Source organism: Protopterus annectens, chromosome 3.part0 (assembly GCF_019279795.1).
Source record: "Protopterus annectens isolate FY-2018-M chromosome 3.part0, PAN1.0, whole genome shotgun sequence".
In the NCBI taxonomy this organism is placed as follows: domain Eukaryota; kingdom Metazoa; phylum Chordata; order Ceratodontiformes; family Protopteridae; genus Protopterus; species Protopterus annectens.
This window is the reverse complement of record NC_056731.1, coordinates 368,334,382-368,359,856: the sequence shown is the minus strand read 5'-3', so window position 1 is coordinate 368,359,856 and position 25,475 is coordinate 368,334,382. Positions and strand designations below refer to the sequence as shown.

The 25,475-nt window shown below is 37.6% G+C and overlaps 1 protein-coding gene across 1 annotated transcript in view; it reads left to right on the top strand.

Annotated features, from left to right (window-relative positions):
• HECW1 (HECT, C2 and WW domain containing E3 ubiquitin protein ligase 1) overlaps positions 1-25,475 on the top strand; it is a 2,794,797-nt gene that overhangs the window by 2,153,469 nt on the left and 615,853 nt on the right. The window contains exons 19-20 of the mRNA XM_044065592.1: positions 12,105-12,188; positions 15,884-15,993. Of these exons, the coding sequence (XP_043921527.1) occupies positions 12,105-12,188; positions 15,884-15,993 (194 nt within the window). The remainder of the gene's footprint in view (positions 1-12,104; positions 12,189-15,883; positions 15,994-25,475) is intronic.

The window sequence follows — 25,475 nt, the reverse complement described above, 5'->3', positions numbered from 1 at the left end:
CCGATGCCCGATTCTTTGCTATTGCAACTTCTTTCTTAGTTTCTTTGTTAGCCAACCAGTAGTCCCTCCTAGCCTCAGGTTTAAGTATGGACTTAAAAATTTAGATTCCTAGAGTATGTGACTACTATTTACTTTGAAATAGTTTTACAGTAGAGAAAAAGCTAAACCATAAGTTAGGTTGCTAGGGAATGGGTGGAAATTATAATTAACTACTCTGTACTTTGAAATATTTCTTTATTACTTGAGAAGAAACAGTTTGCAATAAGTCAGGTTGTTATAATGGGGGTGGAAATTACTTTCTGTTACTGTATTTATTGTTGGTTATAGTACTAGATGAATTACTTTGTGCATAATGTTTTATACTATTAAAATGAAGAAAAATTATTAAGAAAGAAAAAATAGGTTGCTATTCAAATTCACCTTAGCCACATCCAGCCACGCCTCTGGTGCCCCAAATCTACCACTGTTCATGGAATGCTAACTACACAAATGCATTCCCACACTCATGGCCTCTGAAAGAACATTACTGATTTACTTTAGTATCACTGATTTACAAAATAAGGAACAATATGAATGCTGCTGCTGTGACCATCTACACTCTCACTTTGTAGCCAGATCTGCATAACACTGCTGCCATACCGCTTCCATTCCGTAGTGTGGAGTCACTGACATGGGCTCAGATAGTGACTTGGGAATTGATGGCACTAACAGAGGGGGAGCACTGATGCAAATAACAGCCTGCTCATTTTCTTTAGGAGATGGAAATGTGGTGCGAAGCAGGATTGAGATATTAAGTTCCTTTGACAAAGTTTGAGGATGTGACAGCTTTCCTATGTTAGAATGGTTTCAATACATGGAACAGCAGAGATGGCTTTGCAGTGTGATACATACAGAATTGTGGCTGTTTCTAAAATGGATGCAGCATACTTAAATGCTGCGTCCTTCTGATAAATAGCTAGTAGCTTAAATATTTCACCAGCAGAGAACTAGGGATGACAGCCCAGTGACACGTTTCCTGCTCCTCATAGGTTCATAGGTTCATAGGTTCATACTAGGCTATCTGCCCTAGGGCATTTATAAGCCTAGCCAGAATGTGTTTGGCTTTCGCCACCCATTTTAAATTTATTTTGCTATGCCCTTTTTCGAGGTTAGTATACTGTGCCTCTGTCTAACAGTGACACAGAAGTGATACCCGGGGTAAACCTACGATCTCCCATCCACTCATCAAGATTCCTCTTGAAGAGAGTCAATGAGGGACTCTGCCTAACCTGGACTGGGATTTTATTCCAGAGTGAAGGGAGCCTCTGGGTTATGAATCTGTCCCTCCGGCATGTCCTATTTATTTCAGTGCTGAGGTTCAAGTCTCGAGCGTAGCTCGATGGGATTTGGATTTTCTGAGGTGCAGCATGTCCATTAATTCCGGGTTGGACATGGCTTTATCGTCAGGCACAGATCGCCTCTGAACAGGCGGTATGCCACTGAGTAGAGCTGGAGTTTCTTTAACCGGGCAGCATATGGCATCTGTTTGAGCCCTTTGATCCTCTTAGTGAGGTACTTTTGGGGTCTTTCCAGTTGCTGCAGGTGTCTGGTAAGGTACATCCCAAAAGGGGCATTGTACTCAATTATGGGCCTGATGAGGGATGAGTAAAGAGGCACGATGACCTCCCTGATCTAGATGTGAATCCCTTCATGATTAGGTGGGCTATATAAAATGTTTTCTAACCACTTTGGCCACGTGGTTGTCAAATGAGAGATTGCTATCAACTTGGGTCCCCAGGTCCCTAATTACTTCTTCTGTACTTAATGGATTACCACCTATGTGGTAATTTGTGGCACTTTGTTTTTGCCAAAGGGATGACTATACACTTTTGGCATTTAGCTTGAGGCCATGGCTCTGGCACCAGTTGTCTGTTTCTATGAGGCCCTTTTGGAGGATGCTTGTGTTGGCTGGAGAGTCGATTATGGCCCAGTTTGCAGTCATCTGCGAACTTGGTCAGCCACAGTCCTTCCGTGTTGGCCTGTACGTTCGAGAAATATATACCGAACAAGAGAGGTCCCAGGACTGAGCCTTGTGGGACACCACTTGTAACTGGTTTGGAGTCTGACATGGCTCCAGCAATTCTAACCATGTGGGTTCTGTCCTTGAGCCAGTTTGCAATCCATCTAGTGACATAGGGGTTTATATTTAAGCTGGTGAGCTTATCTATAATGCCCGAGTGTGGTATTGTATCGAAGGCTTTTGCGAGGTCCAGGTAGGCTGTGTGGACCACCTTCCCTCGTCAATGGCCTTGGTGACTGTTTCAAAGAAATCAACCAGGTTTAAGAGGCAGGATCTGCCCTTAACAAAGCCGAACTGGGTAGGATCCAGTGTTTGTAGGTCCCCAATATCTTTATTTATGAGGTCCATGATGATCCTTTCCATAGCTTTGCAGACCAAGCTAGTCAGGCTTATGGGGCGATAGTTTCCAGGATCCGTTGAGGCACCACCTTTATGGAGAGGGACCACTGTTGCTGTACGCCACTCTTTGGGCACATATCCTGTAGTAAGGCTGAGATTGAACAGTAGTTTTATGTTTGGGTTTAGCTCTTCTTGGAGTTCATGTAGGACGCAGCCCGGGACACCATCTGGTCCCATTGATGCTGTGTTTTTTGCTTTGGAGAGGGCGGCTCTTACCTGAGCATCTGAGATGTCAGGGGGGCAGCACTCTGCTGGGAATGCTCATGCTTAATAGAGGTGAGCTAGAGAGAATGTCCTGTGAGAGACAAAAAAAACAGGAAATTGTGAGCAGAAGCCAGTGGCTCCATTGAAGGTACACCTGATTGCTACAAGCCTGAGATGGATGTAAATGGAGAAGAACATTTCTTTACAGCCTTGCAACCAGAATTTAAAAATCTTTATGTGTGTGTGTGTGTGTGTGTGTGTGTGTGTGTGTGTGTGTGTGTGTGTGTGTGTGTGTGTGTGTGTCTGTGAGTGATGTGTTTAGATTTAGAAACAGAGAGAAAGCTGCATACATTGAAAGATGGATATAATTATACACACACACACACACAGACATACATATATATATATATATATATATATATATATATATATATATATATATATATATATATGTATAGAGTAACACTCAACAACATCAGCTGGCTTTGACATGCCAGTATAAATGTGCTGAGAAGCAGCTTTGGCATATGGAAAATTGGTAGGGATGTCCTGGAATATGTACTGTGTACACTTAGTGACACTTAGTGTAGGCATTGGAGCAAGCCCCCCTGCAATCTCAACAACCCCTAATAATATATACTAACTCTAAGACTGCTCAAACATGGACTAAGAGCATATTTCCCAACCCTGGGATTTGTGCGATCTTGCAAACCTATCCATCAGCTGTTTAGTCGATCATATGTGGTCCACTAAACCAAATACACACTTGACATACTAAAACTTGTATGTGTAAATATACATATATATATATATATATATATATATATATATATATATATATATGTATATATATATATGTTCACAGCTGTTTACTAGACTAACGATCACAAGGGCCTTTTTAGGCCTAGCCATGCATCCCAAGTTTCTTACAAGTTCTGATACCCTTGGTAAGTGTAGGCAGGGGTTTGGGAGATAAATCAATTACAGGTTACCTGTGCCCATTAGAGATATAGGTGCCAAACCAGGGATGAATTTCTGGTTTCCAATACACTTATCTTAGTTGTACTTGAATTGGGTTAGGGAGGAACTCTGCTTCACATGGATGGGGAGCCTGTTCCATAGAAGCGGTAGTATCTGGGATATATACCTATCTGTCCAGCAGGACCTGTTTATATCACCGGCAAGGTTTATGTCTTTGGAACAGGAAATTCTGGAGCTGTTTGTTTTGTGGATATTCAGGAGGTCCATCAGAGTGGGGTCTGACAATGCCCTGTATGCCAAGCATAGATCTCTCCTCAAAAGCCTTTAGGAGACAGAATACAGGGCTTGGGTCTTGAGGCGGTCTGCATAGGACATTTTACTTACACCCTGTATTCTTTTAGTAAGGAACCTCTGTGGACTTCCAGTTGTTGGAAATGTCTAGTTAAGTACATAACAAAGGGGGACATTGTACTCAATGATACAGTGAAACAATAACTTCATTGGATGTAGATGTCATACCTTTGTTTATAAGTTGTGCAATATAGAATGATTTCCTCACCACTGTAGACGCATGATGGTCGAAGGGTAGATTCCTATCTATGTGTGTCCCTAAGTCCCTGACTACTGGGTCACCTCTAAGGGGTGTGTTATCAGTATCATAGTTACTAGGGATGCATGACTTCCCAAAGGATACTTTTATTTATTTCTTGGCATTTAGTTGTAGTCCGTGGCTCTGACACCAGTTGTTTGTCTATGACAGCCCCTCCTGGAGAACATTTGTGTCAGGGTGAGATTCAATGACAGCTCCTAATTTGCAATCATCTGCAAATTTAGTCAGCCAGAGACAACTGACATTGGCCTTGACTTCTGACAAGTAAATGCCAAAAGGAGCGGTCCAAGGACTGATCCCTGAGGGACTCAACTTGTGATTGGACTCTTTGTAGAGGTGGACTCCCCAATTCTAACTTCTTGGGTCCTGTCTGAGCCAGTTGGCTATCCACAGGGTGACATACAGGTTTGTACCTAACCTCTTGAGTTTGTCAGCAATGCCCAAGTTGGGTATTGGATCAAATGCCTTGGCCAGGACAAGGTAGGCAGTGTGAACAATTTTGCCCTCTTCCATTGCTTTGGTGACCTTCTCAAAGAAGTCCACTAGGTTGAGTAGGCATGATCTGCCCTTGACGAAAAGTACCTGGAGGTTTACAGTTTCTCTATGGATCATCTCCATGATAATTCTTTCCATGGCTTTACATATAATACTAGTGAGATTTATGGGTCTGTAGTTTCCAGGGTCTGTAGATGGCCCGCCTTTGTGCAGAGGGGTGACTGTTGCCTTTCTCCATTTATGAGGCACAAAACCTGTTTGGAGGCTACAGTTAAACAGCAATTCCAGAGGCCCTGATAGGTCATGTTTCATGCTATTTAGAAGGCATCCTGGGATACTGTCTGGGCCCATTGATGCAGTGTTCTTGGTCTTACAGAGAGCATTAAGGAACTGTTAAGTAATAGTAGGGGGAGTTATATTTGATATTTCCTGAGGGAAGTTTGAGGGGAAAGAGGGGTTAAGTTGGAGCTGAATTCATCAGCCAGAAGGTTTGCTATGTCTTCTGAATCAGTATAGGTGGCTCCATTTACAATTAGATCTGCACACAATTGTGTATTGCCTTTGAGGTTGTGGACATAGCTAAAGAATTCTTCGTGGTTGCCCTTAGACTGGGAGGCCAAACTTACCTCAAATTTGGCTTTGGTAGACTTTATTTGTCCTCTCAGTTGATTGTTTAGATTGATGAGAGTGTTTTTATCCTGCTGGGTGCTGCACCTCCTAAGTTTTGCCATGATTTTCTTCCTCCTGTTATACGGTCTACTGATTGATGATTCCACCAGGGTGGCTTGTTTTTTGAGTTAGTTATGTACTTCTTCTGGGTGGGTACAACTGCCAGGGTTTCTGTGAACAGTTCTGCATAGGCAACAGTGTTCTCAGGGTTTATGGGGGCTTGACATTTTGCTAGGGTCTCACTTAATAGCAGGAGGTTAGCCTTAGAATAGTTCCTAAATATTCCAAGTTTAGCTAGGGGTCCAGGTTTTATTTTTACTTCAAAGGAGACCATTTTGTGGTCTGAACTTACCAGGGAAGGCATTACAGTAGGGGGTGTGCAGCTCTCTCCCATATTAGTGAGGACTAGACCCAGTATGATTGCACCACTGGTTGTTGTACTGACAATCTTGTCTAAGAAGTTTGTGTTTACAAAATCCAGGAATCTCTGTGCATGTATGTTTGGTGTCATACAGGATTCCCAGTTAATAGTGGGATAATTAAAGTCACCCATGAATATGATATTGAGTTGGATGGTTAGTGTTTCTAATAAGTTTAAATACATGGTATGGGTTTCCTGGGTCATAGAGGGGGACCTATAACTTGCAAGGAAGTGGTATTGGATTTTGCCTATGGTGATTTGAACATAGAGCAGCTCAAGTGGATTGTCCTGTTTAACCAGCCTTGAAGTATATTTATGTTTGATGTAAACAGAGACACCTCCACCTTTAGTCCCTGCCTGTGAAGTAGCTGTCCTGAATGTGTGGATATACACAAACACACACATTTTATATATATATATATATATATATATATATATATATATATATATATATATATATATATATATATGGTTTACTATCATCATTTCGAAAATTAAAATAAATAAGGTAGCAATTACCGAAATAATACGTCGAAAGGACATATTTCCGAATGTTTAGAAGGCCGTAAACCGGACAGAAATGTCAAACGTCGAATCGCGACATTCCCAGTCGATCAACGTGGAATAACCGAAACAGCGTGAAATACAGGCAACACAGAGCACGCCCACCCTGCCAAATACACAGAACTACCCAACCTAAACACAGCGTATGCAGGGGCTGCGCCTGCACTAATGGGGGCTGTGCCCCCACACCCCCAACTTAATATTCCAACTCCGAGATCGCACTACAGTGAGGAAAGGGATGTATTTCCTGTCCGCTGTACATGATCCGCTCCCATGAGCGAACGTTGTTATTCGAATGCACAGTCCATTCGCAATTACAACATTCGCTCAGATGACTACGCATTATGAAGTATTCGAACATCTGATGTTCGAATACTTCATAGCCGTGCAAGTGCACGGCGACATTGTCATGGTAAACCTATATATATATATATATACGGTGCAACTTGAAATTATTTAAATTCACAAATATCAAAACACATTTTTAGCTGATCAAAACAGAAAAGATAAACAAAAAAATCTAAATTCAAAAATATCTAAAAACACAAAATATCGACAAAATCTATCTATATCTAAAAGCAATGTTGTAGCAGGGTGCAAGACCCCCCCTGCACCTTCCACACCACATGCTAATTATTTATACCAACTACAAGGTCCCACATCAGTGGGAAAATGCATAATTCCTTTATTAGTAGAACTGAAATGTTAGTATGTTGTGTCTAGATATGTTTGAGTTTAGATCATTTTAATTTGACCCATATATATATATATATATATATATATATATATATATTCCCTTCAGAATACTGAAAGCCCAAAATCTTGAATTTCAAAAGACTGAAAACTCAAAATACTGAATCTCAGAATATTGAAAACACACAGAATATCAACACTTACTATATTCCAGCACAACTACATACAGAAACAAATAAAAGATAAACTGTTTACGACTTCTTCAAGTATAAGCAGAGGGACAAGCCCCCCTGCACCCCCCACACCACCTGCCACTTAAATATATCAACTCCGAGATCGCACTCTACAGAACAAAATAGCAAACATACCATTATGCATTTCACGACTGCCTGTTGTAACCTTAGTCATGTTCCCATCTAACTTGCTATACTACAACATAACCCATGTTAGTGTAGTGAAGTGCGATCTCGGGGTTGATATATTTAAGTAGCAGGGGGTGTGTGGAGCATGGGGGAGAAAAGTAATATGGTTTGTCTGCTATTTGTTTCTGTATCTTGTTTTCAGTATTCTGAGATTTAGTATTTTGAGTTTTCAGTCTGTTGAACTTTCAGGATTTTGGTCTCAGTCTTTTGAAATTCAAGATTTTGGACTTTCAGTCTTCTGAAGTGAATCCATATAAGTATAGAATAGCTGTATACTATATATATATATATATATATATATATATATATATATATATATATATATACACACACACACACACACAGCTCAGATAGCTTAGATTCAAGTTCAGAAGAGTCCATATTAAGTGGTTGCAAATCCCCACCCACCACGCAAGCAGTGCTTCTTTCCCTGCATTTCTTTATTTATTGCAATCATCTCTGTTCTGTATCAGTAGCATATGGGTAGGTTCATAGGTTCATAGATTAGTACTAGGCTAACTGCCCTTGCGAGCCATTTTAAGCCTAGCCAATTATCCCCCTGTGAGATTCAAACCCTGTACCTTATGTTTGTAAGGCAAACACTTTAACCATTAGGCCACCCTCCCAACTTCTCTATTCTCATAGCCGGCGTTAGGCACCCGCCAAACCCGCGGCCACAGGGAGCCCCCCGATTATCTCCCCACGTATGAGGGCCCCTATATGAAGCAGCCACGGGTTTCAAAATCGCTTCCACTCCTTGCTTGGTGCCTCGTTCGTTTCGGCAGCACCGTTGCGCGATTCCACTTTTTTTTTTCCCCTGAAAAAACTTGCTTCCTTGATGGGTGCAGCCAATCAGGTCCCTTGCTTTACTTGTTAGCTGCTCTCAATCAGGTCTGCTTCAGTAAAGCAAGGGACCTAACTGGCTGTAGAAATCAAGAAGCAAGTTCTAGCTTCCTGATTGGGTTTACCTTAATATGTGGTCTGTCACACTGTCATTGAATATTCTAACTAACACTGTGATTACATTTTAGAAAAATGGCAGGAGATTACTTAACGGGTGGCTGCAGGTATTAGGTACTATGTTGTTAACTTTTACTTAACAGCAGGAGCAGGCATTTGTGCATTTCAGAGAAACATTAATTACTGTTGGGTCAGTTCTTTTGATTGTTGACGTTAGGCAAATATCTGAACTGCCCAGATTTTTATTGGTTTGTTCTTCATAAAATTTGTGGTTTTCTTATACAGTAATGAGTACTGAAGTCACAAAAAATAGAAGATACATTTAAGTTTTAGACTTTATATCCTTCAGAAAAATGTATGCTAAAGTGAAGTCTGAAAGCAAGTTTGTAAGTTTATATAAGCAATATTAAAAAAGCGTTCCTATTTTTAAGCCTTTGTACCCCTATTATTTCTGGCTTTGTCCAGATTTTTCTTGCTAAGATGTTGAGAGGTATGCTGTGAGGATGGATGGAGGATGCAGGTTTTGCTGGAACGACATTGGGACCAGCAAAGCAGCTCTATTTTAACTGTCCTTGTAAGGGCAATTTCTAAAAGATCTGAAAAACTGTCCTTTTGAGGGCAATTTAAGAGTGCTGAACAGGTCTGGTCTGTGTGTAGTAGAAGCAAGCAGAGGATTAGTAGCAGCCTTCTATCAACTGCAGAAAAGGTAAGTTGCTGGGTTTATTTTAATTTTATTTTTTGCTGGGGGGGTGCCTAGGGAGAGTTGTTACACTAAGATGATTTGTGTGTGTGTGGGTGGGGGGGCTGTGGTTGTAACAGTTTTATTTTATCTTTGTTCAGAATTCTTCTGCTAAGAGTCTGAGGAAGGAAGGCTTGTTTGTAATTAATGTCCAGATTTTATGTAGTTTTTTTATCTAGTCGCATAAGAATATTCAATATTGCATTTTTGTTTTGTGTACAATTGTGCTGAAATATTGGTAGTGGGGGGATAGTGGCTGTGAGAATGCTGCAGAATATACAGATGTTTTAATGTATACCAATGCAAACCCTGTTCTGCTAGTTTGTTTTATGTATACCGGCAATGTCTACAACTATCCCTGATGCTACACCTTTGTTCTATGATCATTTTTTGCTCTGTCCAGAATTATTCTGCTGAGAGGTTGGGAGGGGAGTTAGTGGCTGTGACAATGTTGCAGAATGTACAGCTGCTGTTTTAATGTATACTAATGCAAATCCTGTTATACTAGTATTGTGTACACCGGCAGCGTTTACAACTATCCCTGATGGTACGCCTTTGTTCTATGATAATTTTTTGCTTTGTCTACAGTTATTGTGCTGACAGGTTGGTAGGGGGGTTGCAGTCTGTGAGAATGTTGTGCAATATTCAGATATTTGCCTGGTATTTATCTATTTTCATTAAAACATGTGGGGTACGTAATGCATTTTACTTCATAATCTGTTATTCCAGTATCGGTATTTGCTGATAAGCACATTGTTTTTTATGTTATGCCTTTGTGTTTTTATTTTACTTTCACTTCATCCAAATTTATTGTGCTGAGATACTGAAGGGGGGGGGGGGGGTAAGGGCTATGACAATTCTGCAGAATGTACTGATGTCTTAATGCGTGCCAGTGCAACCCCTGTTCTGCTATCGAAGTTGATCATAGCAAAGTTTCAAACTATCCCTGATGTTATGCCTTTGTTTTGCATTTTTTTTTTTTTTTTTTTTTTTGGGGCTTTGTCTGGAATTGTTAAGCTGTGAGGTTAGACGGGAGGTGTAGGGGCTGTGAGAATGTTGCACAATGTTTAGATGTTTGACCTGTATTTTTGGTCTGTTAGTCATCAAAAATGTGAATTCACCCAATGCATGCTACTGGAAAAATGTTATTCTACCATCCTACCATCTTTATTAGTTCATAATCACAATGTTTTAAACCCCAATGATACGTCCTTGTCTTGTTTTTTTTTTTGTTTGTACCTCCTCTTCAATTGTGCCGAGACTTTTGGGGGGACTATGAGAGTTCTGCAGAATGTACTGATTATTGTAATGAATGCTAATGCAATCCCTGTTATTCTAATATCTTTCTAAGTTTATCATAGCAATGTTTGTAACTATCCTTTTTGTTACACCTTTGTTCTGCAGTTATTTTCAGCTTTGGAATTATGCTGAGAAGTTAGGAGGTTGGTAGGGGCTGTGAGAATGTTGCACAATGTCCAGATGTTTGTTAGTGTTGGTCTGTTCTTCAAAAATGTGGGGTCACACAATGCATGCTACTGCAAAATCTTATTCTAGCATCATTATTAGTTCATAAGCCCAGTATTTTAAATTCTTAATGTTCAGTCTTACTGTAGTGCTGTCCATCATGTGTGGGTGTCTATGTCCTGTCTGCGAGTCTGTGTAACTGTCTGCCTCGTGTCTCTGTCCTGTGTGAGGGAGTCTGTGTGGGTGTCTTTGTGTACCTCTGCGGAACTGGCTACCTTGATGCTGTACAGAGGCTTGCCATAATGTAACAACATTACTACTAAATGCCAGTCAGTGTGTGTGTGTGTGTATTTGTGAGTGGCTACCTTGCTGTGGTACAGGGGCTTGTAATGTAACATTCGTATTAAATGCCAGTCAGTGTGTGAACTTCTGTGGGTGGCTACCTTGCTGTGGTACAGTGGCTTGTCATAATTTATTGGTACTAAATTTTATTTATTTAACATTAGTTGACTGGGAAAGTCCGACTAGGACAGAGCCTATTTTTAGCAGAGGCCCAGGAAGAAATGCTGCAGAAGCATGTCCTTAGAATGTGGGAGGAAACCACACGAACGCAGGGAGGACATGCAGACTCCACACAGAAGGCACCCCAGCTGAGAATCGAACCAGAGAACCTCTTGCTGGGGGGGGGGGGGTGACAAAGTTAACTGCTGCACCACTGCGCAGTCCCAGTCGTTGTGTGTGTGTACCATTGTGAGTGGCTACCTTACTGTGGTACAGGGGCTTGTCATAATGTAACATTGGTACTAAATGCCAGCCAGTGTTTATCTTGACATTTCAAGTCTTTTTAATGGTCTGAATGTAATAATACTCCACAGTGATTGTTAAATGGTGCTTCATGAGCTTGATAGGGAAGGGGGCATGATAGCAATATGGTCAAACTTTTTATATTCTCCTGGGTAGGGCCCCCAACTTGAAACTTGCTGGGGGCCCCCAAAATACTAGCACCGGCCCTGGGTATTCTTACAGTCAGCTCTGTTTGATCAAAGTGAGTTTCATTCAGTTTTACATTATTAACCATGTGGCCATCAGCTGAATATCGTACTATCACATAATGTGATATTTGATGTTGTGTGTGTGTGTGTGTGTGTGTGTGTGTGTGTGTGTGTGTGTGTGTGTGTGTGTGTGTGTGTGTGTGTGTGTGTATGCACATTTCTTTTGTGTCAGTAGGCAGTATTATGAAATGATTTCAGACATAAATTCTGATGAAGTCATAAACATTTCCTGAAAATTATTTGTTTAATAACTACAGTTTCACTGTTCATCCAGTTTTTAGTTTACCTTGGTCCAGATTCTTATGAATAAATATTCATATCTCTCTATTGTATGCTTGCTTGTTTACTTATACTGACTATATATTTTCACAGGGAGAAAATACATTACATCCGGACAGAAGGAATACATGGTGTTGAGAAACTGTCTTGCGATGCTGACCTAGTGATGCTGTTAAGGTAAACTGTTTGGAAGATGAATATGTAGTTATTCAGTGCTGTTTTATTGACATTCTCATTCAACATATTCCATTCATTCCAGATGTATTCCTGTTCTGCTCCATTATGTCTGTATAGAAATGGATCTAAATTTAAAAAGAAATCCACTCTGCTCATACTACAGTTATCAAATTACTTTCACAAGACTTCTAAGCTGTGATTCAATGTTATAGGTCACAACTGGCAAATTTATAAAATCAGAGTGCTGTAATTTTTAAACCTGTACCTGCAAAGTGTCTTTAGAAGTTTGGTGATGGGTGATTATGCGAGGAAAGTTTGCAAAGCAGAGTCGGTCTTCAACTTTGATGTAATGAAAGTGGTAAACAGCATTTCTAAAAGTATTATTTGTCTGTAAAAATATTGTTTTGTAATGGATTTAGAAATTGCCATTTATGAACATGTAGAATACTGTCATTATCTGATGTGGATTGTTCCTTTCATATGAAATTGTTATTGGGAGCCCAAATTCTGACAGCCATATCAGAAAACTTACGCATTGTAAACTGGGAAATTAACCCCAGTGAAATTTGTTGAGTTAACAAAGCAGTATAAACATATTTTAATATGTAACTGACAAAGTTTGTTTATCAAGAATTGTCTTCAGGCTTCACATATATGCCACTGTATATATTGTCATATCCCACTCAAATGACTTGCCCTCCCAAGAACTGATAGTGGTAGTACAGCTTTGCATAAATGAATTTCTTGTCAACTCACAATTCACATATGTAACCTTATCAAGTTCCTGACTCACTGAACATACTTGTAAAGCTAAGTGCAGAAGTTTTGACATGTATGGTGTAGGAAAGCTCTCTCTCTCTGTCTCATTACCCCAAAGTTCAGCAATATCAGAATTTGTATAAACAGAGATATTGTGGTGTGGGGGTCAGGAAGGTATGCTCTACTGCAAAATTGTTTCTGTCTATCTCTCTCTCTCTCTGTCTCTCCCTGTCTCTTGTATTTTAGTTTTGACTTTTGAGTACCCCAGTACTCGGTGGGTTTGATTTGGTAAGTCAAGATTTGGAAAACTCTGTGCTCTTAAAGCCAGAATCAGTGTATTAATAATTCTTATTAATTGTAATTAGCAGCGCTTATTAAAAAACAAGTTATCCTCCTTCCAGTAACATCTGCCTCTCAAGAATAATCCATAGCTTTCATATAACCTCCTGCTTTCTATTTTGCCACATCCCATTTCAAAAGCTAATAAAATTATTATTAAATCTAGACCGTGGCTATCACAATCTCCTTTGTCATGCATTTTTTACATCATAGTTTTAGGTCTGTGTCCATCCCCCACCAGGATGAGTGCTCTGGACATGAAATACTGGTGTCATGTCATATCTGTCTGAATCATTCATTTGTGAGTGTCTGACAGTCACGTAATCTGGAGTTCAGATCACAGGATTAAGGTTATGAATTGCTAGTAAGCTTCACCCTTTGGGTCTTAAGTTTGATTACTGTGAGTATTTCAGGTTCACTCCTGAAAAGAAGCAATTATGACTAGTGGGACCCCAAAATCTAATGGGCACATATGTATAATAATTTTCAGGCTGTGACATTAGAGACCTGAGTCATTGTTTTAAAAACATTTTGTCAAGTGCTTGTAACTGCAGGTATGAAACTATCATAAACTATCACAAACGTCTTGTCTTACTGTTTTTATTTATTTCAGGTGTATTAAATGTAACGTTAGTTTTCTGTGTTTATAATGCTTATTTTCTAAGATTGTGCCAGCCAAACACAGTGTTGTAGATGTTAGGAAACTGGTCTCCCTATATCCACAGGTTTGGACTATGTGCTGCCGTTTTCTCCCATATTGCAAAGACATGCAGCCAGCTGAATCATCCATTTTCCAAACTTCCTATATAAATGTCCAATGTATGTCTGTGTATGTGTCGATGATTGCCTTATGCCAGCTGAATATTGTGACAAGGTGCTGCTCCCTCGCAACCATGAGTAGAATAAAGTTGGTATTGAAGAATGAATAAATGAATGAGTGAATAAATAAATAAAATGAGGCAACATCTGCCAGTAGTTTTAACCATACTGAAATATATGGAGAGACATAATCAGCTGGGCAAGAAGTGCAGTCATTTCTTGACTGTCAGTAAACTCTCACAAGCTACTTTATACTCTGTTGGATTGTACCTGATATTTTGATGATGTCATAGGCAGATTTAGTGTGCAGGTGTGTAAACATACTGCACTGGAATATATGGTTTCTCCATAATGGATAGTCAGTTCAGAAGATGATCAGCCCGTAAAATGCATTTATTTATTTATTTATTTATTTATTTATGTAATTATTTATTTATTTATTTATTGACACTTGATTACCGGAAAGGTCTAACTATTTAGAAGCCCTTTTTCAGTGGAGGCCCAGGGAGAAAAGCTCCACATTATTACAAAACATTTTAAGAACAATAATTTTACAATCTTCAAAAACAACACAAAAAAATCTGCAGTTTAAATAATGATACCAAATTAGACATAATATGAAAACATTGATTAAGAATAGATACAAGTTATATGACAATCATTTAATATTTATAGAAACTTTAGACAGTTTGCAGAGAAATTAAAGGTAAGTTAGTCAAATACAAACAGGAATTGCAATATGAAGTGAGAGAAAAACAGACCTATGATATGCTTAGAGGGAAAGTCAAGGAGGAAAATTTGATAGAATAAGGAAGTAAGTGAAGGGAGAGTAAGGAGGTATAAGGAATGAAAATGTACTTGTTCACATTTAGGGATATTGTTTATCCTAGTTTTGAATGAGAACAGGGCCAGTTTTTAACTAGGAGCACGGTGCATAACAGTGTATTTCTGGGATTTTCATGACTTGTTGTCAACATTGTACAAAGACACATGTCAATTTGATAACTTCTATCTCAGGGCAGACGTTATGTGTTTCATATTAGATATCATCAGTGCTGCCATTCTAGTCCACAAATGACAAACTTCTTCTGGATAAAGATGAGTTTCTTTTGTGGCCTGCAATACTGACTAGACATGGAATTCCACTGCCAAGGCCAAAGATGATCTGTTGCACAACATTGTCCAGGTCCTGAATAAATGTGGTACAAAAAGCATAGGTAAGCCTTTCTAGAGATGTGGACTGCTCAGATTAAAGGAGGCAAAGCCCACAGTGCTTTTCCTTTAGATAAAGACATATGGTTACTGCCTGACTAACCATCAAGTACTAGATATCATATTATACCGTTTTCCCACCATTTTCCAACCCCTCCCACATGGCAGAATGGATTTAGGTCCCAGGTGTCACAAAATGCTAGAAATTATTTTCCCATGTTCTGACGTCTTCAGGAATAGTTGCATTATGAGAATAGAGGATTGGGTGGGGTAGAAGTGGGGATGTGCTTATGTGACTCCATCGTCTCACATGTGACTCAATAGTTTGAAGCAGAGTAGCTGAAAATATTGCCTTTGACCACACAATGGAATTATATGCAGGCGTTCTTAATGCTATTAGTTCAGAGTTTGACATTGTCAGCATATGGCTGTCTTAAGTATTCGGGTTACCATAAATCATGGCTGCTTGACTGTTCATGTGTTATGCTCCATTATCTCACAGCCACATTGCATGTTTATTATGTCTGTATCTGTCCCCTGATGAGAGGAATTTATTTTCTCTTTAGCCTCTTTGACGATGAGATTATGTCCTACGTTCCTCTGCAGGGTGCCTTTCATCCCGGCTACAGTTTTTCACCTCGTTGTTCTCCTGGATCCTCACCTCAGAACTCACCAGGTAACACCTTTTCACTAACTTAAGCAGGCTGTGTATGTGGCTTTTAAAATGCATGCCTCTTATCAGCTATCCCACTCTATGTTGTGAAATTCATTTTACCTGACAGAGTCCCTTGGTTTATATGTAGAACTTAATATTCTTCATTGACCTCAAAATCTTTAAAGAGCCTTGAAAGCTTGTGAAACATTGGAGAATGTAATTTTTCTTCAGTTGGTTCCACGTTTTGCAGCCCTTCATGTTTCTTAAATAATATCTAATGACACTTTGATTCTAATATTGACAGCATACTTTAAATTATGTTTTTAAGGTACTACTAAACAGTAATACCTGAAGAAATATAAGTATTAGTACCAAATCACTATACACAGCTCTAGATTATACATTTCCTGCAATACTGATGAAAATGTTACCGTATGTTCAGTAAATATGGTATTTGCATTACTTTTTACTGTCTCTTGGTTTGGGTCATGACTGAAGAGGGTTCCTGCTTCACCTAACTTAGCTAGTTACCACCTGTAATAAAAATAAATAAATTAGTTTGTTCCCTATTTTATGAATTCTGGTAAATATAACAGGGAAGCAAGATATATACTGATTAGTCTACATGCATGGCACTGCTGTTCTTTTTGAGCAACTTAATAATAGCATAGTTTGATGACATAAAAAAAATATGTTGTCAGGTTTGGGTGCTAAGGCAGAACAGAATGGATGAAAACAGAAATACCATACTCTTGATGTATTCATTATGGTACCCTTACTTATACACAAATAAGGATCAAACATTGAATGATGCATGATACATTTTCTGGCAAGTATTATAGTTTTCAAAGTTGAATGAAGTGTGCAGAAGCTGTTTAGCACAACTGTTCATAATCACTGTTAATCTCGGAGTATTATTATATTATTAGTGGCCAGCATTTCTTAATGTCGACTTTTTTGAACTTGCATTTGTCTTATTTGATTATCTGTCACATTTTACCCATTTGTCATGCATCTTCCATCACGTTTGGATGGTGAAAGGGTTAAAAGGTATGAGTGCATGTCCTCCTTTAGCTCCTTGCATGTAGGAATCCAATCTCAACAATTCATGTCATAAGGATGTTTAATTGCCTACTTTTCACCCAAAAGAAATGCGATATACATATATATGTATGTGTGCATATGTATGTGTTATACCTTTTATTCACATGCATATGTATGACTGATTCAGATAACTGCATCTTAATTTTTAGTTTTCAGTTTATTTTAAACAAAATCAGTGCAGATATGAATGACCCAGATCACAACATTTGGAATAAGTGCTGCTAAATTCCTTGAAAGCATCAATTGAAAGTTGGATGCTTCCATTATCTTATTTAATACTGAGATATTTTTGTAGTTTAAAAAGAAAAAAAAATCTGTTCTTGAGTTTAAAGTATCTGATTGGAAACAAAGAGAGCATACAGGTCCCGTTGGTACTAAACTTTTAGGGCATGGCCTTCTGTAGATAACTAGTTGCTTGTATTGCTTGATACCCAGAGGTAGAGGTTGGTAAAAATAAAAGAGCAGTGCAGAGTAGATACTGAAACTTCACATTTCTACCTTCCATATGCTGTAGATGTGTCTAAAATGTAAATCTGCATTACTTGCTGTGTTTTAACTGCAATTGTATATGTTGCACTTGGTCTCTCTTCATGTGTAATATTTAAGAAGAAAATGTCCATTTACACTGATTAGGTGATCAAATACTTGAGAAGAAATGTACTTGTAGCCATGCTTAATATAGGCCTTGTTTCTTCTGCCTAATTGTAATGGCATTCTGAAGATCTTACAAAGGCCTTAGTTTCATCAGCATACCTAAATGAAAATCTGACCAAACTGTTGAGACGTATGTCATACTGCCTACTTCCCCTAGTTAATCGAGTTACACTACTGCCAGTGAGCTAGTTAGAACACTGAAGCCTGTATCACACTTCATACAACTTCATTTTACACAGCCCCTGAGCTGCTTTAAAGTATCTGAGTGAGTTATTTTGAGCGATGAAGTATGATTATATCACCGTCATCACATTACTGCTACTGCATACTAGAGTATTAGCATGTACAACTTTGAAAAATCTGTCCTCTTATGTATATTTACATGTGTGTTTGTTCAGAACGTGCATCTATATGCCTGCACTCACAAATACATATGTATGTGTGTACGTACAATTTTATATGTATACACACACACACACAAACATACATATATATATATATATATATATATATATATATATATATATATATATATATGGGTTCTGTTCAGAATCTTGAACTACTGAAATCCCAAATTTCAGTAGCCTGAGACCAGAAAGGCGAAAGGGCAGAATAACAAAACCCCAGGAGCGTGAAATTTAAAATCCCGAAGTTTGGAGATTTTGAATTAGCAGTTCTGGCGTTGCGACATGTGAGTGGATGGTTGGAGCTGTAGGCAAGTATTTGTGTTTTATGGGTTTTGGGTAGGGGTTTTACTGTATGTCCATCTGTTTTGCTAGTGTGATGTGTGTGTGCAAGGGGAATGTAGCTTGAGTAGTGGTGTTTTTGTGTGTTTGTCTGTGTAGTGCAACCTCAGAGTTAGTATATTTAAGTAGGGGGGGGTGCAGGGGGGCTTGCCCCCCCATTTGTATGTTGGGTAGGTGTTTGTGTGTCGGGTAGGTGTTTGTGTTTGTGCATGTGTAGGGAGGTGTATGTTTGTGTCTGTGTGTTCGGTATATTTTGTATAGAAGTCACGATTTTAAATTTCGTGCTTCTGGGGATTCAGCTTTACGGATTTTGGGCTTCATGGTCTTGAGATACTGAAATTCGAGATTTCAGTATTTCGAGATTATGAAGTGAATATATATATATATATATATATATATATATATATATATATATATATATATATATATATATCTTCTTCCAGCTTTTCCAGGTTAGGGGTCACCACAGTGGATCACCTGTCCACTCATGATTGGCAGTGGAGTTTTATGGTGTCAAGTTGCCAGCCCAGTGCCCAACCTTCCACAGAAGGCACACACGCACGCACTCACGCCTAGGGCCAATTTAGAGTGTCCAATCCACCTACAGCATGTCTTTGGGATGTGGGAGGAAACTGGAGCACCCGGAGGAAACCCATGCAACAACAGGGAGGACATGCAGACTCCGCACATAAGGCACCCCAGCCAAGGATCGAACCAGAGAACCTCTTGCTGTGAAGTGGCAACGCTAAGGCTGCACCACTATATATATATATATATATATATATATATATATATATATAGATATAGATATATATATATATATATATAAATATACATATATATATATATATATATATATATATATATATATAAATATACATACATATATATATATATATATATATATATATATATGTGTGTGTGTGTGTGTGTGTGTGTGTGTGTGTGTGTGTGTGTATGTATTTCATATTCAACATTTTTCTTTGGTTTATCGTTGCTTTTCTTAATATTTGTCAGGATTATGCATGTGAAAGTTCTGCCCTACAGTTGCTGCACCAGTTAATTGAAAATAAAGATTTACACAAAACAGTAAGTGGCGCAGCTTTAAATGGCTTTCTCTAATAGCTACTAAACCCACAGCATGCTAAAATGTGTGTTTCTTATTATTGAGGAATACATTTAACCATAGCTTACTTAATAACTCAGACGGAGATACTTTTTGAAGCTTTAAGGTGGAAAATTTATTACACCATATGTATATAAGGGGAGGAAGGATTTGAGCTCTGCCTTATTTAACAAAAGAATGTAGTACATTTTTGTAGTGTATTTAATCTTGGACAAGACTACGTACTTCATAAGTTACAAATCAGAAATCAAAGACCACATTTTCTTCTTGTGAATGTCTCATGAAACTTAACTCGTTTTAACACATACTCAGTCCTTTGTATAGTCCATTGACTACACTTTGAATATTGCTGTACTAGTCTGTTAGGCATTACTTCACTTCACCTTGAATTTAAAATAAAAATTTCTATGCCAACACCAAAATATGTAACATGAATGAAGCTGAGTTAGGTTGTTGTAGTACAATGATAACATATATGATTATTGATACATACAATTTTGAATGGTACTTTATATGCTATTTTACTCCGCCTTATGATGTATGCCTCTGTATTTTTGTAGTCTTTACTGCATTCAAAAGTATGTTTCTGGAATCTTCACATCAATATAGCAATCAAAATAAGTATTAGAAATATTATTAATAACAAACTTTATTTAATTACCAGTAAATGTTTTTTTAAGTGTCTCTTTGGTATAAGAACAGTATTCGTGATAAACCAAAAGCACCTCTCCATCTTTACCATCGAATATGAAGCTGAAGGCTATGTCATCATTGTTTTTTTTTTCAAAAACACACTGCTGTCATAATGGTTATTTTAATAGTACTGGTCTCATTTTTTTTACAGTAGGCACTTTAGTTTGTAGTTCTCATATTGCTTTTACTGTTCCATATTACAGAAGAATGTTTACTCTTGAAATAACATTATTACCAAGATCTATGCTATTCATATTAAATTATCTCTTTTTCTTTCAGTAATGTGGTTAAATGTCTAATACCTTAATATACATATGCCAAAGATGAATCATTTATTGTTGTTGTTGTCCCCAGGTCACCATTTATGAGCTCTGTCTTTGCATGTAAAATACAGTTTTAGCTGTTTAATAGCACCATTCTAACTGAAAATAATGCAGCTTTTACATTAACTAGGAACATTATACAGAAATAAGCAGCTTCTCATCAAAGCAGCAAGTATATACCAACCTAAGGCAATGCGATCTAAACAAGCTAGAGACCTGCTACAACAAAATCGCCAAATTCACCACAGGGGCATCCTACCATAGTAACCACTGTCTCTCACTTGCTGAACTGGGCTGGCTCGAACTCCCTAACCTCCTTCAGTGGTATCAACTCACACTTGCCCACAAACTAGTAAACCATCCACTAAAAGTCCCATCCCTCCAGAATCTACTCCAACCCTATCGCACCAACAGACCACTAAGATCCAGCAACAAAAATCACTTACAGGTCACTAAAGCCAATAACTCTGCCGGAGAAGCACTATTCTCTTGCGCCATAGCCAAATTATGGAACTCCCTCCCACCCACAATTACCTCCGTACCATCATGCACCCACTTCAAAACTTTACCTAAAGCGCACCTAAAACATGCTGGCTATGCCCTTGCAACTCCCCCTCTATCACCCACCCCATCCACCTACTACCTTTCTTTCCACCCCACTAACTACCTTGATTATAGCAAGCTCAGATGCTCATAAGCCTAACTACTTATTATACAGCAGGAACTTCTTATTGTAACAATTGTTAATGTCTGTTATGTACTTCGCAGATGATAAAGATTCTAGTTGTCTACTGATGTACTATGTTCTTCATCTGTAACTATGTTTGTAATTGTTAATTGCTATGTTGTTCAAATGGTTAATTGCTATATAAATCAAATGTAATTAATGTCTGTATATTTTAACTGTGGAGCTTTTCTCTCCGGGCCTCCACTGAAAATGGACCTACGTCCAGTCAGACACTCCCGGTCAACAAATGTAAATAAATAAATAAATAAATTTTAATTTGAATGCTAAGTCTGTAGAATATAACTATTAGATTGATTAATTCTATATTTTTGTAGTAAAATGCAGTTGCCAGTACCTAATGATTAATTTCATATTTTCATCAAAAGATGCACAAGGGTCTCAGTCTACAACTAGGTAGAAATACAAAGTCCTTTGGATCTCACAAAATGAAAAGTTCTGGGTAGTTCAGTTAATACTTTGAAGTTTATTAATTTCTCTAGGATTCCTCTGGTGCTTGAATTATTGGAGGCTCAGGACATGCAGGTGACAGATAAACGCTAATGAGAGGTCACGTACATTCCTGCTTGTTTGTCTTATTTTCAGTAAAAAAGGTTGAACTTTGGTATCAAACAGGTGCATGAGTTGAAGTAATAATAGCCGCAAACAATATTTGGATCCATGTGATACAATCTCTGCATCAGCCTTCTTATCCTGTAAAGTGGCGGGGGTAGGGAGCAAATTACTTTTCTTCAGCTTCTAAAGTTATCTCTCGGCAGGTCCTTTCCCAAGTGTTTGATATATTTATGTGGGCAGGCCAGCATAATAAACAAGTGTAAGTGCTAAGCAGAGTTTAGGTTTCTGCAATGAATTAATATATATTCAATGATCATGCTTTAGGTCGTAACAGTAGCAATTAAGTAGTTTAGGAAAAAGCTGTTTGTTAATAAAATGTCTGTAGAATATAAACAAGTCTCAATAAAAAATAATGCATCATTAGTTAAAGTGAATTGTATTTCTGAGATGGGTGGAATTGCTGATATTTTCCTAATTATTTCACTTCAGCATATTGATAGAATTGAACGGTCCCAAAGGCAAGCTGTTCTTCTACTTTCTCATCCTTTTATGTCTTGTTTAGAGACCAGACGATTAGGAATGATGAAGAGAGTGGAATAGCAGTTCCGCAAAGTTAGGTACTTCACAAATATAGTTAAAAGCAGTGGATTGACTGTAAACAATTGTTTTTATACACTCCAGTCCCAAAAACCTGAGTTACTATTTAGGACTAGTACTATAATAAACTGCAGCATCTAGGTAAACTTGCTAACTCCATCATCTCTTTTTGTATTTTTTGGTTTAAAACATCTGCAGTCATAATTGTACTATTCATTTTTAGTCAGTTGCATTTTTATAAAATAGGTCATATTTTTGACAAAATACTCTTTGTGCATACTACTAAAAAAATGAACATAAATAATATAAAATTAGATTTAATGGAAATAACATTCAGTAAGCACTTTCATCTTAGACAAGACTTCTTCAGACAGAATGAACTTTAAAAGCAACAGACATTATATAGTAACATCACATGACCTAAACACACTTCTAATCAATGTTCATATTGATTTTTTAATTAATTAACTAATGTCTAATCCCTTTTCTGTTTGTGCATGCCATACAGAGGAAAATACTTCTGCTTCAGAAAGTCTTACTTTAAGGAATATTATTTCCTGGATTTGTGTGTATGTTTGCCTCTCCTGAAATATTTTTTAGGCCTGACATGCTATACTCTGATAGATTTCTGCATACAGTAAATATACCAGTTATACCAGTGATCTGGTAGATTCTACATTGTGTTACTAGTAAGCATCCCTTAAGGGTGAACAAATAGAGAAATCAGTGTTTCTTAATTATGTATATTTAACACATTTTGCAGCAATATGTGTGTGTCTGTGTGTGTGTGTGTGTGTGTGTGTGTGTGCTGTTAAAATGATGAATGTGTCACACCTGCATGCATTTGTATTCCTCCAGAGAACAAATGCATTAAGCTGACTGTTTACTAAAAACTGAAACAAAAAGCTCTAAACGATGAGCTGTTTTTAAATCTCAAGTAGTGTCACCAAATAGTCACTGGAGACCATCACAGATAAGACTGAATGTTTAAGTTGTCATGCTGTATGATATTTAAAACAGACAAGCTCTGAACTAGGGAAGCTCTGTGTATTATAAGGACAAAGCCTTGGCTATGACAACATTCTAGGGGAAGGCAAGTGGTTCATCCTTTGGCCAGGCAGCTACAAATTAGTATAGGGATGAACTGTGTAGCATACACACACACACACACACACACACACACACACACACACACACACACACACACACACACACACACACACCCGGCAACAGTTGCAATGACATCACAGCTTCTGCTGCTAGGTACTGTTAGTCTGGTTAAAGAAATATATGATGTGAATGCTTTTATCTTTTAATTTAGACACAAACAAAACTATTAAGGCTTGGGTTTACACAATAAATTCAAATGCATTGCCACTTATTCATTTTTTAAATGTAAGTCATTTATCTTGTAATATGGAATGTATATTTAGATTGTAGGCTTTACTAAATAAGGAAGTAGATTCATCAATACAGATATTTTTTCCTGTTGACAGAATTTCCACACTTGCTGCAGCAGGGCTAGAACCTGTAACTTATATGTCAGTTTAGTTAAGTGACTTGCTTAAAATTACACAGTAACTAGAAATAAAATAGAATAATGAGGGTGAAAGAAGTCAACCCTTGCACTTTGAAGTACTGGAAATAGTTCATCAACAGATCAAAACCTTGATTTTTTATGTTACCTACTTTTTACTGATTTTTTTCTTTCAAAGGGATTTAAAATTGCTTAATAACATGTTACTGAACTCTTGCTGAAAAAGCATGAATGCAAATCTGTAATTTTCTATAACTTTGAAAAAGTACATTTCTTTGGGAAAATGTATACACATGCACATGTACAAAACAACTTGGCTATAATAACAATATAATATTTTCTGGAAAAGCACTGTGATTTAACAACACATGTTGTGTACTTGTTTTTCTATGAACAAAAGTTTCCATATAGCTACCTACAAAATGTTCAAAAAAGAAACTCTGTTAAATTCAAGTCAACTTATTTATTGTGAGCTGCACATAAGCACATGTGATACTTTTTTGTGATTTCTTAACACATTAGCCTTTAAATAAATGTTACTTTATTTTTTTTATTTTTTATTGTTTTTTTTTTTTCAGATCAAAATATCAAAAATAGTTTTGTGGTTGTTAGGAAAAAGATAAATGCATAAATAATTATATTTTCCAAAGCATATCAGCTGAAACACATCAGACTCTGAGCTATGGCTCTGTCAGACAGCCAACTCATCACACTTACTGAACAACTTGGATTTTATTATTATTTTGTTTTGTTTGTCTTGTCTTGCTTTTTGGTGTACACCATAACTATTCTTTTAGTCAGCCACTGCTGTAAATACTAAAGCTAATCATCTGTTGTCTGTTAATGATAATGTAACTCACTAGCCAAAGATATCATGTACTCTGCTGGCAATTACAATAATGCAACAAGCAAACATAGTCTGTCATTTTAAACACACAACTGCATTACTTTGTTAGAATTTCAGTTAATCAAACAAAACCATGAAATTTAACTATTTGGTTCAGTACCCAAGAAAGCCATTAAATACACACTTGAAATTACCTTCGTGGCTCATTAACATTTACTGTGTCAAGCTTGAAATGGTATTCTTTTTCAAATAACTTAATTAAATCTTAACATTGTTTACAATATAAAAACTATAAAGAAAATGTATTTCACATTCATTGTCCAGATGCCTTCTTCATTATTCTTTAAGAAAAAATAAGAAGCAGACAAGGAATAAAAAGCCTGTTCAGTGTCTCCATTATCTCTTTTTTTTGGCTCTGCAAACACATTAGATCTTAAATTCTGAAACTCAGAGGCTTAAGCATTAAGAAGAAAGAAAACTCAGTACTATACCTCTAATAATTTGTCATGACAGAGTGCAGCTCTAATTGTTATTGCTAGACAATCTTCTTACCAAGAACCTTTAGCAAAATTAAAG